The sequence below is a fragment of the Phyllobates terribilis genome, unplaced genomic scaffold, assembly GCF_046119375.1.
Source record: "Phyllobates terribilis strain yellow unplaced genomic scaffold, ASM4611937v1 Scaffold_3__8_contigs__length_932513732, whole genome shotgun sequence".
NCBI classification, from domain to species: domain Eukaryota; kingdom Metazoa; phylum Chordata; class Amphibia; order Anura; family Dendrobatidae; genus Phyllobates; species Phyllobates terribilis.
Window position 1 is genome coordinate 707,459,687 of NW_027362763.1, and position 18,264 is coordinate 707,477,950.

General features: G+C 44.8%; 1 protein-coding gene across 1 annotated transcript in view; it reads left to right on the top strand.

The window, feature by feature from the left end:
* Window positions 1-18,264, top strand: part of LPGAT1 (lysophosphatidylglycerol acyltransferase 1) — a 66,133-nt gene that overhangs the window by 19,045 nt on the left and 28,824 nt on the right. Inside the window, exon 3 of the mRNA XM_073671985.1 lies at window positions 17,034-17,152. Within this exon, the coding sequence (XP_073528086.1) occupies window positions 17,034-17,152 (119 nt within the window). The remainder of the gene's footprint in view (window positions 1-17,033; window positions 17,153-18,264) is intronic.

Here is an 18,264-nt window from a genome sequence, read left to right on the forward strand (position 1 = left end):
GGACTAAGGTAGTTAGAACCTTCTCTCTCCTCTCCAGTGCCCGTATAAATGGGTATTATGGGGTCTGGTGGTTCACAGTATTGTCTGGAAACCTTACAGTCCGAACACTTCAATCTTTTTGTTAATCATCATCAGCATTAGTGAAGGCATCTTGGGAGACGCAAGACTAAAAGGACAATACGATCATGAAAGTGCCAGCGTGGCTTTGGTTCAGCCATTGGTGGGGGCCCCGGGTTGTGGTCGCCCACTGATGTGATCTTCATGCTTCAGCTGTGGAGCGCTGTATCATAACTTAAATGTTTTTGTTCTTCCAGGAGATCACGCTTGGTGCTGATTGTCTCCCGCTCCTCAAAATGACACTTTTTGTTCTTGAAGTGCTGCGGATGACGTAGTGTATAAAGGCGCGCTCAACTCCGAACACGGGCCCTGCCGCGCTCTTGTTTCCAGGCTCCGTCATTTTCATGGAGGGCGGAATTCAGCTGCCACATTACTAATTATAACACATTGTAACAAAACATTCCTCATGTAAAGAGCTTACCGAAAAGCATCCGAACGTCAGATTACTGTTGGGTGCGCAGTGTTATTGGGGTCATATTAACCCTACCAGGAATGGAGCAGAAGGTTTCTCAACTATTGGAAGTTTGGACATTCACTAACACTATTTCTACTGTTCCAAAACCGCGCTGGCCACTAAGCTGGAGGTCCTGGCATGTCCAATCGATACCTAGTAGTTGGCATTCGGCCTTGTCGAAGTGGACAAACATTAAGTCTTTTTAAGTAATGTCTATCCTTGGCTTCCATCTTTTAGTTTGGTTCAACATTCTGTTGATTGATTTCTTAATACAGTGGTGTGAAAGGGTTTGCCCCTTACTGATTTCTTATTCTTTTCCATGTTTGTCACACTTAAATGTTTCAGATCACAAAATAAATAAAAATATTAGACAAAGATAACACAATTAATCACAAAATGCAGTTTTTTAATTAAGGCCTTTATTATTAAGGGAAAACGAAATCCAAACCTACAGGGCCCTGTGTGAAAAAGTGATCAACAACTGAGATCAAGCGTTTGTGATAACTGGAAATGAGTCTTTTACAACGCTCTGGATGAATTTTGGCCCATTCATCTTTGCAAAATTGTTGTATTCAGCCACGTTGGAGGGTCTCCGAGCATGAACCGCCTTTTTAAGGTCCTGCCACAGCATCTCAATAGAATTAAGGTCAGGACTTTGACTAGGCCACTCCAAAGTCTTAATTTTGTCTTTCTTAAGCCATTCAGAGATGGACTTACTGGTGTGGTTTGGACCATTGTCCTGCTGCATAACCCAAGTGCGCTTCAGCTTGAGGTCACAAACAGATGGTTGGACATTCTCCTTCAGGATTTTTTGGTAGACAGCAGAATTCATGGTTCCACTTATCACAGCAAGTCTTCCAGGTCCTGAAGCAGCAAAACAACCCCAGACCATCACACTACCACCACCATATTTTACTGTTGGTATGATGTTCCTTTTCTAAAATTCTGTGCTACGTCTACGTCAGATGTAATGGGACATACACCTTCCAAAATGTTCAACTTTTGTCTCGTCTGTCAACAGAGTATTCTCCCAAAAGTCTTGGCAATCATCAAGCTGTTTTCTGGCAAAACAGATCCTTTGTTCTTTTTGCTCAGCAGTGGTTTTCGTCTTGGAACTCTGCCTTGCATGCCATTTTTGCCCAGTCTTTCTTATGGTGGAGTCATGAATACTGACCTTAACTGAGGCAAGTGAGGCCTGCAGTTCTTTGGATGTTGTTGTGGGGTCTTTTGTGACCTCTTGGCTTAGTTGTCGCTGCACTGTTGGGATAATTTTGGTCGGCCAGCCACTCCTGGGAAAGTTCACCACTGTTCCATGTTTTCGCCATTTGTGGATAATGGCTCTCACGGTGGTTCCAAACCTTTCGAAATGGCTTTATAACCTTTTCCAGACTGATAGATCTCAATGACTTTTTCTTATTTGTTCCTGAATTTCTTTGGATCACAGCATGATGTCTAGCTTTTGAGGATCTTTTGGTCTACTTCACTTTAAGCAGGTCCTATTTAAGTGATTTCTTGATTGAGAACAGGTGTGGCAGTAATCAGGTGTGTGTGTGACTGGGGAAATTGAACTCCGCATCCCAACACAGTTAATTTATATTTTAGGAGGGGAAGTGGGGGGGGGGGCAATAACTTTTTCGTACAGGACCCTGTAGGTTTGGATTTCTTTTTCCCGTAATAATAAAGACCTTCACTTAGAAACTGCATTTGAAGCTTGTGTTTACTTGTTACCTTTGTCTAATATTTTAATTTGTTTTGTTTTCTGAAAAATTTAAGTGTAACAACAGACATGCAAAACAATAAGAAATCAAGAAGGGGGCAAACACTTTTTCACACCACTGTAACTTTATAGAAATCAGATGGTTTTTTTTTTGGTTTTTTTTTAATCTGTCTACCTACAGCCACCACTAAGGGGGTGCTTATTGCATACATTGAACTCAATAATGACATTTTATGCAGTAAGCTCCCTCTTTTGGTGGCTGCAGGAAGGCATAACTTTGCGGTTTGAAGTGTATGGTTTTTGCCAAGGATTTGGAGCTCTAGGCCAGAAAAATCTGAAAAATTGAGCTTTTACTGCAATAAAGATATGTTAAAGGATTATTCCATTTTTTTAGATGCTAATCGGTGGGGTTCTGACTGCTGGGATACCCACCAAGCCACTAGAACGAGGCTCTGAAAGCCCAGTATAACGCGGTGTGTTGGCTGAGCCTCTGATAGTTGAGGTTAGCACTTGACCTTTTCCGGCAGTCCCATGTAAACCTTTGATCGCTTTCCCCTTTATTTAGTATGCGCCCCTCTGCTCAGCACAGGCAGGAATTTCCAGCTCCTCATCAAAGGGGCTTGCTAAGGGGGCTGGCTGACTGCTCATTTCAATAGGTCTGTATTGAACAGTGATGGAGAACCTCTCACCGATGTCTAACACATGGCCAGTTGTGTAGATGTTGAACCTGGGACCACAGGGAGACCTGTAATAATAGAAGTGTATTGGTAAGTTGGATGTCTTACTAATTTATGCTTATTTTAATGGATTTTCCTGGAAATTATAATGTTTAGAAATTAGTTGTGAATATTAAGGTAAATAAATGATGAATATAGTTGTTCGGATGTCCCGATCCTCCACTGCGACAGCCGCTCCTTCCCAGGTACCAGCCGCTCGGCTTCTTGTCCTGTGGTCAAAACGGGACCGTGCTTCTGTTTCGGCCGGGGTCCAGAGCGGTGTGTGAGGGGGGCTGACTGACTGCTCATCTGAAGCCAGCCCCCCTCTCCAATGTGTAGACCGAGGAGGAGGATGACTTGGCTTCTGAAATAGCGATCCCCATCACATGGCTCTGGTCACAAAGTGGAGGAAGACCTGCTAGAATCCGGGATAGCGCTCATACCGAATACATCTATATTAATAAGTTATATACTCTGATAATTCCTTTAAAAATTTAGTTTAATTGGACAGCCACTTTAAACTCTTTTAAGGCTTCAGCAAACTTTTCATTTTTGCGGTTCCACTTTTTCCTTCCTTTTTTCTAATAGCCTTAACTTTATTTTTCCGTCAGACCACAGTGGCATCTAAAAGTTTGGGCACCCCTGGTCAAAATTACTGTTATTGTGAACAGTTAAGCAAGTTGAAGATGAAACGATCTCTAAAAGGCCTAAAGTTAAAGATGACACATTTCCTTTGTATTTTAGACAAAAAATATAAATTAAAAAATATATATTTTTACATTTTAAAGATTACAGAAAGGAAAATGAGCCGATGCAAAAGTTTAGCACCCTGCATGGTTAGTACCTATTAGTGCCCCCTTTTTGAAGATATCACAGCTTGTAAACGCTTTTTGTAGCCAGACAAGAGTCTTTCATTTCTTGTTTGAGGGATTTTCATCCATTCTTCCTTGGAGAATTCTTCCAGTAATGTGAGATTCCTGGGTCGTCTTGCATACGCTGATATTTGAGGTCTGGCCACAGATTTTCAATGATGTTCAGATCAGGGGACTGTGAGGGCCATTGTAAAACTTTCAGCTTGCGCCTTTTGAGGTTTTTCATTGTTTATTTTGATGTGTGTTTAGGATCATTATCCATTTATAGAAGCCATCCTCTATTCATCTTCAGCTTTTTTACAGATGGTGTTATGTCTGCATGAAGAATTTGTTGAAATTTCATTGAATCCATTCTTCCCTCTACCCATGAAATGTTCCCCGTGCCATTGGCTGCAACACAGCCCCAAAGCATGATTAATCCACCCCCATGTCAATAGTTGGTGAGATGTTCTTTTCCTGAAATTCTGTGCCCTTTTTTCTCCACAAATACCTGTAATCATTATGGCCAGAGAGTTATAATTTAACCTCATCGGTCCACAGGAAATGCATCGGGCTTGTTTAGATGTTCTTTTGCAGACTTCTGACGCTGAATTTTATGGTGAGGTTGCAGGAGAGGTTTTCTTCTGATGACTCTTCCACAAAGGCCATATTTGTGCAGGTGTCTCTGAACAGTAGAAGAATGTACCACAACTCCAGAGTCTGCTAAATCTTTATGAAGGTCTTTTGCAGTCAAGCGGAGGTTCTGAGTTGTATCTAGAGCAATCCTACGAGCAGCTCTCACTGAAATTTTGCTTGGTCTTCCAGACTTTATCTTGATCTCCACTGTTCCTGTTAACTGCCATTTCTTAATTTATGTTTCGAACTGGGGAAAGAGCAAAGCGTTTTCAAGTTGCCATGTTCTTATAGCCTTCTCCTGCTTTGTGTGCCTCCACTATTTTTATTTTCAGAGTGCCAGGCAGCTGCTTAGAAGAACCCATGGCTGCTGGGTTTTTTTGGCACAAAATTAGAGGAGGCTGGGTTTTTATAAAGCTGGGAAATTTTCATCACCTGACCTTTCCTAACGATGATAATGAACAAGCCATAACCCTAACGGGCTAATCAAGGTATGAAACCTTGGTCAAAGTTATCTGAACACACATCTCCAGGGGTGCCTAAACTTTTCCATTGGCCGATTATTCCTTTTTGTAAATTTCAAAATGTAAAAGTTGAAATAAAAAAAAAAATTGTGTGTGTGTGTCAAAAGTTTACACACACTAAGATTACTTTGCCTTTAAACAATTCTGGACTGCCCATATGATGATGTCATGTGTTTGAAAGCTTCTGATAGGTTGTTTGGTAACATCCGAGTTAGAGACACACCTGTGGATGTATTTTAATGCACACCTGAAACGCACTGCTTCTTTGTGTAGCATCATGGGAAAGTATAAACAAATCGACCAAGATAGCAGGAAGAGAATTGTGGACTTGCACAAGTCTGGCTCATCGTTGGGTACAATTTCAAGATACCTGAAGGTGCCTTCATGTCAGATATTGAGAAAAACTTGTCTTTTTATATAGTGTATGTAAATGTCTGGCTTCAACTGTGTGTGTGTATTTATGGTAATTAGGATTACCATAATTTTTAATATTTGTCAAATGCCAAAAAACGATGGGGTATTTGCAGAGTCCTGCAAAAGACAAGCTCTTATACAGTGGCATGTAAAAGTTTGGGCACCCCTGGTCAAAATTACTGTTATTGCGAAGAGTTAAGCTTAACTGTTCACAATAACAGTAATTTTGACCAGGGGTGCCCAAACTTTTACATGCCACTGTATAAGAGCTTGTCTTTTGCAGGACTCTGCAAATACCCCATCGTTTTTTGGGTCTTATTTTTATGGCATCAGCGCAGTAAAGACAAACATGGAAACCAGATTCTCTGTCAGTATAGACAAGTGATGCCAAAAATGTGCGCTCTATTCACTGTTTTAGAGGCTAAAAGAAAAAGATAAATAAAATTGGTTTGTGCCGCTCTTTTCCAAGGCACATAACTTTATTACTTCTGGTCAGTGGGGCTGTGTGGGGGCTTGTTTTTTCTTGTTTTGCGAGCCTGAGCTGACCTTTTTATTGATACCATTTTGGGGTAGATAAAATGTTTTTAGCACTTCTTATTGCTTTTTTTTTTTTTTTTTTTTTTTTGCTGGGTTGCAGTGATTTTTTTTAACTGGCGAAAAGGGAGTGTGTGTGTCCGTGTGCTTCATACAATTTTTTTGTTTGTTTGTTTCTAAACTTTTATTACTTTTTTTTTTTTAATTCTTTTTCAGTCCCCTTGGGGGACTAGAACCTGTGATCAGAACTCTGTACAGCAGTATGAACTTTCTGGACACTTTACAGACTGGTAGCATGTACAAGTTTTATTTTTATTTTTTAGTAAGTGCTCTGTCCTCTAGTTGTACATTGGATACGTTTTCGTCTCTTAGGTCTTTGATTTGCATCCTCCTATTTGATCCATGTGTATTTCATACAATTTCAATATCATCATGGTCTCTTCATTACAATTTAATTAGCCACTTCTCCTTTTATCTGTGCCCGTGCTGTTACACACAAGATCGGTGCTGTTCCTGTATAAGTGATGAGCTCCTGAATCAGATTTGATGAAAATGGACTGAATAAGTATGTGCGCCTCATAAATTAACACTTCACAGTGCCATCATGCTCCTCTTGCAGTGAGCAGACTGTCTCTAGTGCCACCTATAGGTAGCTTGCCTGTAAGCCCTCGTTCACATGGCAGATTTTTTCCACATCCGAGGTCCTTGTACATGAAAAAAAAAAAGTGTCCATCTTTTCTTATCAGTGAAGAAGTGAATGGAGTGGTGCTCGGGCATACACACTATTACTCTTAGGCCACGGCCCCACTATCAGTATTCGGTCAGTATTCGGTCAGTATTTTTTCTCAGGAGTGGGAACCAAAACCAGGTGAAGAACAATCAGAGAAAAGGTATAATAGAAGCAAGTCATCAATTCTGCATTTATCACCCACTCCTGGTTTTGGCTCCCACTCCTAAGAAAAAATACTGACCGAATACTGATGGTGGGGCCTTACAGATGCAAATGGAGTGGCGCACAAGCATGGACACTACTGCTACCATAAAACTGATTGGAGTAACGCTCAAGCATGCTCACTACTGCCCCCATAGAAGTGAATGGAGTAACGCTCAAGCATGCTCACTACTGCCCCCATAGAAGTGAATGGAGTAACGCTCAAGCATGCCCACTACTGCCCCCATAGAAGTGAATGGAGTAACGCGCATGCATGCCCACTACTGCCCCCATAGAAGTGACTAGAGTGGCGCTTGCACATGGACACTGTTACTGTATGCACATAGAGCTCACGGCACTCCCTTTTTTTTGTGATTTGGGGGTCCCAGCGGTCATATTTATCTCCTATCCTCCATGTGGTTGGTGGGATGACCCCTTCCTCACTGTCTGCTGCGGACCCTCTGTGTCTTCGCGGCGTAGTACACTGATGGCTGTACGGTCTCTGCGTTCAGGCGTCTTGTCTAGTTTGCACTTGTTTATCGCCTGGGGAGAATACAGGGAAGAGCTGATATGGCAGTGCTGTCACGGATGAAGGCCTAATTGTGTCCAATCGACTGACACACGTCCCATCCCGCCCTCCCACGGGACCCTTTATTATGTGATGTCTAGGAATGTCAGACACACACCACATCCAGTCCCTGCAGGTCTTAAAGGGAGATACCTGCATGCAGCGCTCTGCCACAGAAGATACGGGCAGGTTGGATGGCATAAGAATACGAGCTGGCGAGAAATGAGATGAAAGTCGTCCCGGGAGGGATGAAAGTTGCAGAAAATGTGATTTTCTCCTTCCGTCTTTTATGCAGTAATTGGAATATTTGATAGAATTGAATGGACAGAAATGGTTACAATCAGAGGGGCGAGCGCAGCTCCGGGGGATAACCATCTAAACGCATTAGATTTAGCTTCATGTTTGGTAATTAAATCAATTAGTAGCATCTCCGTCCGTACAAGGTGGGGTTCATGTATTGTGTATCTGCTCCTATGTTCTGCTAATACTTGTCATCACTCCGCATATTGTCCTCTAAGAAAAAGATGCCCTTGGAAGGATATTGACTGGAAATGTTGTGCCGTTCCTCTGTTATTCCTCCTGGAAATTTATGAATGTGCTAACTGGGGACGAAAGGTTAGGGGCATGTCCCTGTAGACTCACACGGTCAAACTGTTCAGAGACACGTGCCTTTTGATGGGAACGGCTGTTGTCAATAGATTCCTGATATTTCCAGGAGGAATAACAAGAGGGACAACACCAACGTAAATTCCAATGAAAGAGGCTCCAATATCAGTGTTTTATGGGGAATGTAAATATTTACTAAAACTAACAAGTTCGGAAAGCTTAAGGCTGAACTGGTGCAACTTTTATTGCGAAAACCGTGGCCAAAATGCAAATGTGTCCTAGATATTACAGCAAAACCATGCACTGTGCCGCAGTGTGTGACCCCGACCTTAGTTGTAGGGGGTCTGCATTGTTTGTCGGTTGGCATAGTTGGCACCATTGTGCGGAGCTGCCAGTCTATGGTGATTTCTGAGGCTTCAGAGCAGCGTTCAGTAGTATGTGCCCCCGGAGCAGCGATTGTGGGATCCGTGTTGTGCCCTGGAATAAAATCCCCCTGGTCATGCTGGCATCAATATACTGTGAGGACTGCCAACATAGATCATAACCCCTCCAGGAGCAGAACATTGGCTCACCCCACTCTGCTGAGAGTCTCCTGCCTCCATATTGTGGGCGCTCTGCCTCCTGCACCGTCCTGTTTGCTGTTTGGTTGGAGAGGATCAGTCACCTCCTCTGATGTGCTTTTTTTTTTTTTTTTTTTTTTAATCTGGTGTCTGTTTTTAGGAAAAGAAATGGGAGTATAATATAGGATGTAACTCAGGATCAGTAATATATGTACACAGTGACTGCACCAAGCAGAATAGTGAGTGCAGCTCTGGAGTATAATACAGGATATAACTCAGGATCAGTAATATACAGTGCCTTGTGAAAGTGTTTGCCACATTTCTGGCTTCAAACATAAAGATATAAAATTCTAATTTTTGGGGGAAGAATCAACAACAAGTGGGACACAATCATGAAGTGGAACGAAATTTATTGGATATTTTAAACTTTTTTTAACAAATTAAAAACTGAAAAGTGGGGCGTGCAATATTATTCGGCCCCTTTACTTTCAGTGCAGCAAACTCACTCCAGAAGTTCAGTGCGGATCTCTGAATGATCCAATGTTGTCCTAAATGACTGGTAATGATTAGTAGAATCCACCTGCGTGTAATCAAGTCTCCGTATAAATGCACCTGCTCTGTGATAGTCTCAGGGTTCTGTTTCAAGTGCAGAGAGCATCATGAAGACCAAGGAACACACCAGGCAGGTCCGAGATACTGTTGTGGCGAAGTTTAAAGCCGGATTTGGATACAAAAAGATTTCCCAAGTTTGAAACATCTCAAGGAGCACTGTGCAAGCGATCATATTGAAATGGAAGGAGTATCAGACCACTGCAAATCTACCAAGACCCGGCCGTCCCTCTAAACTTTCATCTCGAACAAGGAGAAGACTGATCAAAGATGCAGCCAAAAGGCCCATGATCACTCTGGATGAACTGCAGCTGAGGTGGGAGAGTCTGTCCATAGGACCACAATCAGTCGTACACTGCACAAATCTGGCCTTTATGGAAGAGTGGCAAGAAGAAAGCCATTTCTCAAAGATATCCATAAAAAGTCTCGTTTGAAGTTTGCCAAAAGCCACCTGGGAGACACACCAAACATGTGGAATAAGGTGCTCTGGTCAGATGAAACCAAAATCGAACTTTTTGGCCACAATGCAAAACGATATGTTTGGGGTAAAAGCAACACAGCTCATCTCCCTCAAAACACCATCCCCACTGTCAAACATGGTGGTGGCAGCATCATGGTTTGGGCCTGCTTTTCTTCAGCAGGGACAGGGAAGATGGTTAAAATTGATGGGAAGATGGACGGAGCCAAATACAGGACCATTCTGGAAGAAAACCTGTTGGAGTCTGCAAAAGACCTAAGACTGGACGGAGATTTATCTTCCAACAAGACAATGATCCCAAACATAAAGCAAAATATACAATGGAATGGTTCAAAAATAAACGTATCCAGGTGTTAGAATGGCCAAGTCAAAGTCCAGACCTGAATCCAATCGAGAATCTGTGGAAAGAGCTGAAAACTGCTGTTCACAAACGCTCTCCATCCAACCTCACTGAGCTCAAGCTGTTTTGCAAGGAAGAATGGGCAAGAATTTCAGCCTCTCGATGTGCAAAACTGATAGAGACATACCCCAAGCGACTCGCAGCTGTAATCGCAGCAAAAGGTGGCGCTACAAAGTATTAACTCAAGGGGGCCGAATAATATTGCACGCCCCACTTTTCAGTTTTTAATTTTTTTAAAAAGTTTAAAATATCCAATAAATTTCGTTCCACTTCACGATTCTGTCCCACTTGTTGCGGATTCTTCCCAAAAAATAGAATTTTATATCTTCATGTTTGAAGCCAGAAATGTGGCAAAAGGTAGAAAAGTTCAAGGGGGCCAAATACTTTCACATGGCTCTGTATGTACACAGTGACTGCACCAGCAGAATAGTGAGTGCAGCTCTGCAGTATAATACAGGATGTAACTCAGGATCAGTAATGTAATGTATGTACACAGTGACTGCACCAGCAGAATAGTGAGTGCAGCTCTGGAGTATAATACAGGATGTAACTCAGGATCAGTAATGTAATGTATGTACACAGTGACTGCACCAGCAGAATAGTGAGTGCAGCTCTGCAGTATAATACAGGATGTAACTCAGGATCATTAATGTAATGTATGTACACAGTGACTGCACCAGCAGAATAGTGAGTGCAGCTCTGGAGTATAATACAGGATGTAACTCAGGATCAGTAGAGGATCAGTAATGTAATATATGTACACAGTGACTGCACCAGCAGAATAGTGAGTGCAGCTCTGGAGTATAATACAGGATGTAACTCAGGATCAGTAATGTAATGTATGTACAAAGTGACTGCACCAGCAGAATAGTGAGTGCAGCTCTGGAGTATAATACAAGATGTAACTCAGGATCAGTACAGGATCAGTAATGTATGTACACAGTGACTCGATGTTTATATAGATTTGAGATTGCTCTCAGTGGGAAAAACAAGATAATCTTGTAGTTATGATACATTTTAATGGCTAACAAAAATAAAATAAATGATGTTACAAGGCAAGCTTTCGGGACAACTTGGGTCCCTTCCTCAGTCATGGTATGGTATCATAACTACAAGATTATCTTGTTTTTCCCACTGAGAGCAATCTTTTTTTCATCTGGCTAACACTGTACCAAAACACTTTTTTTTCTTCTAACTATATAGATTTGGTCGCATTATAACTGCACACTGGTGTTTCGGACGTTCCCTCTCCTCCTCTCCTTTCTGCTCTTCCGCCCACTTCTCTGGAGCTGCTGTGTGTGTCGCCCCTCCGTTTATTTTCCTGCAGCCAGTGCTTCCTGTGACCTCTTTAGCGCACGTTGCCACGTGTTGTGACATTTTGGTTACACAGATAAGTGCAGCGCTGGCTTCACGTCCCGAATTACCAGTTTCCTCCATACACTATTATTCCATCATGTCTATATACAATGAGTGCAGGGAGCTGTATACATCAATCCGCTCCTTATGGGGTATGGATAATAGAGTTGTGGGGGGGGGGGCAGGGGTTACCCCGGGGTAACCCCTGACCACCCTCTTCTGTTACACACAAGGCGGTGGTCTGAAGTAGCACCACCATATAGATGATAAATGACCATGGAGACCTGATTATTGGTGATCGGACCTGGCTGCTACCGACCCCCTAATCAATAAAACCAATTAACTTTTCTTTTTTTTTTTTGTAGCTTATTATTTGTTATTTTGGCCTGGACATCACTGTAGCATTCATTATATGAGCTTCGCCATGGTATCTGGTGCCCTTCATGTCATTACATCGGCAGATGCGGCCTAGGACAAAGTCCACATGTCTGCGGGGACGTGGCGGAGCTATAGGTACTAATTCACTGTTGGTTTTGTGCACCGCAGCGGAGATCAGAAGCGATTTATACTGTTCTCATACGGGGCCACAATAGTGTAAAATCAGAAGACGAGTATTAATTTTATTCTAATAATTCTAGTTATTTTGCAGTTAAAAATTGGCAGAAAATACTGCTTTTCACACTGTTGTGCTGTAGTATGTATAATAAATAAATAATTTATAGTGTGAAAAATTGTGTTTTTTGCCATTTTTACCTATATCATGGCGTCAAAATTAATAGAAATGTGCTCCACATTGGATCAAAGAAGGAAGAAACAAAAAAGCCTACCCCGACCACTTTGTAGTAGGATGAGACTGGCTCAGGGTTTGTGCCTGCGCTGTCAGCAGTCGCTATCCGCTGTGGCTTGCAGCTATTTAACCCTTTAGTTGCAATGGTTATTAGCGACTCCAGTACCTAAACAGTCGGAAGAGCTGTACACTCCCTGCTCTTTCCTTACATTATTGATGGTTTGCCATGGCTGCAAAGACCTCACAAAGGCCCCCAGTCTTTGTGTCTTTACAGCTGAACCCTATCTTTAGCTGTCTTGTGCTGTTGTGGCCAGTGATCGGCTGCAGCGGTCATATGGATGAACGGCTTGATTGGAGCAGTTCCCCCTTTACAGACAGCCTCTGCAGCAGCCCGCTATCTAATTTTGTCCTGATTGCAGATGTCGGGGGAATAAAGGGTCAGGCATGTTTGATTTCAACATGCCCGATCCTTAACTTCTCACAGAAGGTGTCTGACAGTGACTTACTGCCCTCTCCTTGTATGTCATTACCTGCTGGGCACAGTCCTGTGGTATATGTTGTCACTATATAGAATAAAAGATCCTTAGTCCAGTAGAGTTCAGTATAAATGTCATTAATGCTGTAATTCCCCGTGGGCAGCGTCTCCTGTCAGTGTAACGTCTCCTGTGCATCGGCCTCTTTGCAGCGTGTGTCATTTACTGTAGCAGCACATGACAGCTGTTGAAGGAGCAGGATCGGCTCTGCGATTCGGTGCAGGTATCGTCTTACTTAACTTTACGTGTCATCACTGGGCGGCCGATGAGCGGGACAGCTGCTGCTTCACCGGACACAAAATCTGGCACCGGACTCAGGAGAGAACGGATTTCATGGTTTTAGTCAAAATCTCTAAAATCGTCCCCGATATCGTCATTCATTATTCATTTTGGCTGATTTTTGAGCCTATTTGAGTGCCGATACCTGATATAAGGGATTGGCCAATGTGAAATGTACGGGGGATGAACAGTTCTTGATACGATCTCTGCCCCCATACAGTATGTGTATCGTGCCCCCCCCCCATACAGTATGTGTATCGTGCCCCCCCATACAGTATCTGTATCGTGCCCCCCCATACTGTATGTGTATCGCCCTCCCCCCATACAGTGTGTATCGTTCCCCCCCCATACAGTATGTGTAATGTGCCCCCCATACAGTATGTATCGTCCCCCCCTCCTCTCCCCATACAGTGTGTACCGTCCCCCCTCCTCGTCCCATAGTGTGTACCATCCCCCTCCTCGTCCCATAGTGTGTACCCCCCCTCCTCGCCCCATACAGTGTGTATCGTCCCCCCTCCTCGTCCCATAGTGTGTGTGCCGTCCCCCCTCCTCGTCCCATAGTGTGTGTGTACCGTCCCCCCTCCTCGTCCCATAGTGTGTGTGTGTGTGTGTGTGTACCGTCCCCCCTCCTCGCCCCATACAGTGTGTGTGTACCGTCCCCCCTCCTCGCCCCATACAGTGTGTGTGTACCGTCCCCCCTCCTCGTCCCATAGTGTGTGTGTACCGTCCCCCCTCCTCGCCCCATACAGTGTGTGTGTGTACCGTCCCCCCTCCTCGTCCCATAGTGTGTGTGTACCGTCCCCCCTCCTCGTCCCATAGTGTGTGTGTGTGTGTGTGTGTGTGTGTGTGTGTGTGTGTGTGTGTACCGTCCCCCCTCCTCGCCCCATACAGTGTGTGTGTGTGTACCGTCCCCCCTCCTCGCCCCATACAGTGTGTGTGTGTCGTCACCCACTCCTCGTCCCATACAGTGTGTGTGTGTGTGTGTGTGTGTGTGTGTGTCGTCCCCCCTCCTCGTCCCATACAGTGTGTGTGTGTGTGTGTGTGTGTGTGTGTGTGTGTCGTCCCCCCTCCTCGCCCCATACAGTGTGTGTACCGTCCCCCCTCCTCGTCCCATACAGTGTGTGTGTGTGTGTGTGTGTGTCGTCCCCCCTCCTCGCCCCATACAGTGTGTGTGTGTGTACCGTCCCCCCTCCTCGCCCCATACAGTGTGTGTGTGTCGTCACCCACTCCTCGTCCCATACAGTGTGTGTGTGTGTGTGTGTGTCGTCCCCCCTCCTCGTCCCATACAGTGTGTGTACCGTCCCCCCTCCTCGTCCCATACAGTGTGTGTATCGTCCCCCCTCCTCGCCCCATACAGTGTGTATCGTCCCCCCTCCTCGTCCCATACAGTGTGTATCGTCCCCCCTCCTCGTCCCATACAGTGTGTGTATCGTCGCCCCTCCTCGTCCCATACAGTGTGTGTATCGTCCCCCCTCCTCGTCCCATACAGTGTGTACCGTCCCCCCCTCCTCGTCCCATACAGTGTGTGTGTGTCGTCACCCACTCCTCGTCCCATACAGTGTGTGTGTGTGTGTGTGTGTGTGTGTGTGTGTGTGTGTGTGTGTGTGTCGTCCCCCCTCCTCGTCCCATACAGTGTGTGTGTGTGTGTATCGTCCCCCCTCCTCGCCCCATACAGTGTGCGTACCGTCCCCCCTCCTCGTCCCATACAGTGTGTGTATCGTCCCCCCTCCTCGCCCCATACAGTGTGTATCGTCCCCCCTCCTCGTCCCATACAGTGTGTATCGTCCCCCCTCCTCGTCCCATACAGTGTGTGTATCGTCGCCCCTCCTCGTCCCATACAGTGTGTGTATCGTCCCCCTCCTCGTCCCATACAGTGTGTACCGTCCCCCCCTCCTCGTCCCATACAGTGTGTGTGTGTCGTCACCCACTCCTCGTCCCATACAGTGTGTGTGTGTGTGTCGTCCCCCCTCCTCGTCCCATACAGTGTGTGTGTATCGTCCCCCCTCCTCGTCCCATACAGTGTGTGTGTATCGTCCCCCCTCCTCGCCCCATACAGTGTGTGTACCGTCCCCCCTCCTCGTCCCATACAGTGTGTGTATCGTCCCCCCTCCTCGCCCCATACAGTGTGTATCGTCCCCCCTCCTCGCCCCATACAGTGTGTATCGTCCCCCCTCCTCGTCCCATACAGTGTGTATCGTCCCCCCTCCTCGTCCCATACAGTGTGTGTATCGTCGCCCCTCCTCGTCCCATACAGTGTGTGTATCGTCGCCCCTCCTCGTCCCATACAGTGTGTGTATCGTCGCCCCTCCTCGTCCCATACAGTGTGTACCGTCCCCCCTCCTCGTCCCATACAGTGTGTGTACCGTCCCCCCTCCTCGTCCCATACAGTGTGTGTATCGTCCCCCCTCCTCGCCCCATACAGTTTGTGTACCGTCCCCCCTCCTCGTCCCATACCGTGTCTGTATCGTCCCCCCTCCTCGTCCCATACAGTGTGTACCGTCCCCCCTCCTCGTCCCATACCGTGTCTGTATCGTCCCCCCTCCTCGTCCCATACAGTGTGTATCGTCCCCCCTCCTCATCCCATACAGTGTCTGTATCGTCCCCCCTCCTCGTCCCATACAGTGTGTGTGTATCGTCCCCCCTCCTCGTCCCATACAGTGTGTGTGTATCGTCCCCCCTCCTCGTCCCATACAGTGTGTGTGTATCGTCCCCCCTCCTCGTCCCATATAGTGTGTGTATCCTCGCCCCATACAGTGTGTGTACCGTCCCCCCTCCTCGTCCCATACAGTGTGTGTGTATCGTCCCCCCTCCTCGTCCCATACAGTGTGTGTGTATCGTCCCCCCTCCTCGTCCCATATAGTGTGTGTATCCTCGCCCCATACAGTTTGTGTACCGTAGGCACATGTCGCCTATTTACACAATGATTAGAAAAATGATAATTTAAACAGTGTAAAGAGAGAACGAAAATTGAAATGCCAGAATTCCTGTTTTTTTGGGGCTGGCAGGAGGTGCGGTGCAGGCTTCAAAAAAAGCTATTAAATGTTGTTCCTGAAGATGCCATTAGTAAAAGAACAGGCCTTAATACAGGTCTATCAGCTGAAACATTAAAAACAACTACTGGTATAGCTATTGGTGACACCAGCCCAGTTTATTTATTTTCATTATACAGCTAGGATTTTTTTTTTTTTTTTTGGGTGGTTTAAAAAAAAAAAAAACTGCTATAGAAATGTGTTATCGGCATCATTGTACTGACCTTGGGGAATTATATTACCGCTCAATGAATGAATGCCATAAAAAAATGGTGGAATCACATTTTATTTCACTGAACTTGGAATTTTTTTCCCCCCAATTTCCAGTACATTATATGGAACATAAGTGAATGTTGTCATTCTAAACTACAACTCGTCCCAGGAAAAAATAAATAAATAAAAGCCTCATACAGGCTAAGTGAACAAAACCATAAAAAGACAATAATGGCGGCGTCTTTACTGTGTTAAAAGATCTGCTCAGCTGCTCGCTGCCATTATTGCACAGACCAATGATTGACACACACCGTGCCTCTTATTTTTTGTCTCTTCGTTTGGGGCCCCTCCTCCAAGTTGGGGGTAGGATGGATTTGCAATTTATGAAGGAGAATCCAAAATGGCATACTTACATGTGTATGTAGAGGTATGTATCCATGGTAACAGACTACAAACAAACCCTGTGTAGTCGGATCCTCCAGTCATTTACTTCCATCCAGCTGCCTTTTGTCGTCTTGTTTTACTATTAAATGTCGGTTCTTAAGAAATGGGGGACAGGCGGAGGGAACTATTACAGCAAGATCTGGCTACACGAGGTTTGTTTGTAGTCTGTCGCCATGGAGACAATTTAAAGAACGTGTAATGATTAGAGCTTTTGTATTACAGATGTGTCCCCCACAGGAGTGCTATATGAAGACTAACGCTGGGATTTTTGTCATTGCAGTTATTGAATGGGGTGACGACGTTCACACGATCACAGAAGACGAAGCGGTAATGCTTGTGAATCATCAAGCGACGGGGGACGTCTGCACGTTAATGATGTGCTTACAGGACAAAGGCTTGGTATGATTTCTCTGTATTTGGGGCAGAGCTGGGGGGTAACACAAAGCTCCTGTTCTCCGACACTGCGCACTCTGCACACACTCTGATCTAAAAGACATAATTTCAATTGCTGACTAAAGGGTATAGTTTCTCCTCATGGAAACTGACAGTGTAAGGAGACTTGTAGGCCTATAACTCTCCTTACACTGATGTATCACTCCCCACAAGGAGAGACGTTACCCTTTAGACACCAGTTAGAGTCCTCACATACAGCCAAATCCATGGTGATTGGGGCAGAGAATGGTCATGGAAGGTTCTGCCTGATCATGAGGCAACCATGCAACTGTTGGACAGAAAGTCATCAGAAAGTCTCCTATTAGATCATTTATTTTATGATTTTGTTTGGTAATTTTATTTTTTTATAATTTTGCTCATTAGTGTTTGTATTAAAAAAAACAATCCTTAAATCTTGATGTTTTCACCCTCATATTAGACTCCCAACTCTTGTTCTTCTAGACAGGACTACAATGATAGGTCAGAGATATACATACATACATACACGTGTGTGTGTGTGTGTGTGTGTGTGTGTGTGTGTGTGTGTGTGTGTATTGCTAGATATACTCTACACAAACACATACATATGTATACATACCTACACACACATTGTAATTTATATACACATGTATACACACTGGATCCATTATTCTCTAAATGTGGTTGATTGCAGTTTGGGCACAATGGCCGCCCTCATGTGCAGAAAATAGAATAGAAAAAAAAAGACCCCCCCCCCCCCCTCCCTTCTCTCCAGAAAATAAAACCTGCTGCACCTGTCAGCCTTTGCATCTCTTCGGTATAACCTATGGTCCTACTTGCCAGATCACATTTCTTGAATTAACCCCAGACTACAGGACGGAAATTGTTGTCATGCCAGGAGGCCCAGGAATCCCGTGGGTAGCCCCGAGTGCGGCTGGCACTTACAGTATGACTGATTCTCCGTTTTGCTGCCCTCAGTCCATACAGCCTGTGGCTTCTTGGTCTCCGGGGTCTCAGGACTTTGTAGCCCTTGACACTGATATTTTATAGGATCAATACAGCTGAACAATGGGATTATTATAACTTTGACCCCTTCCTGC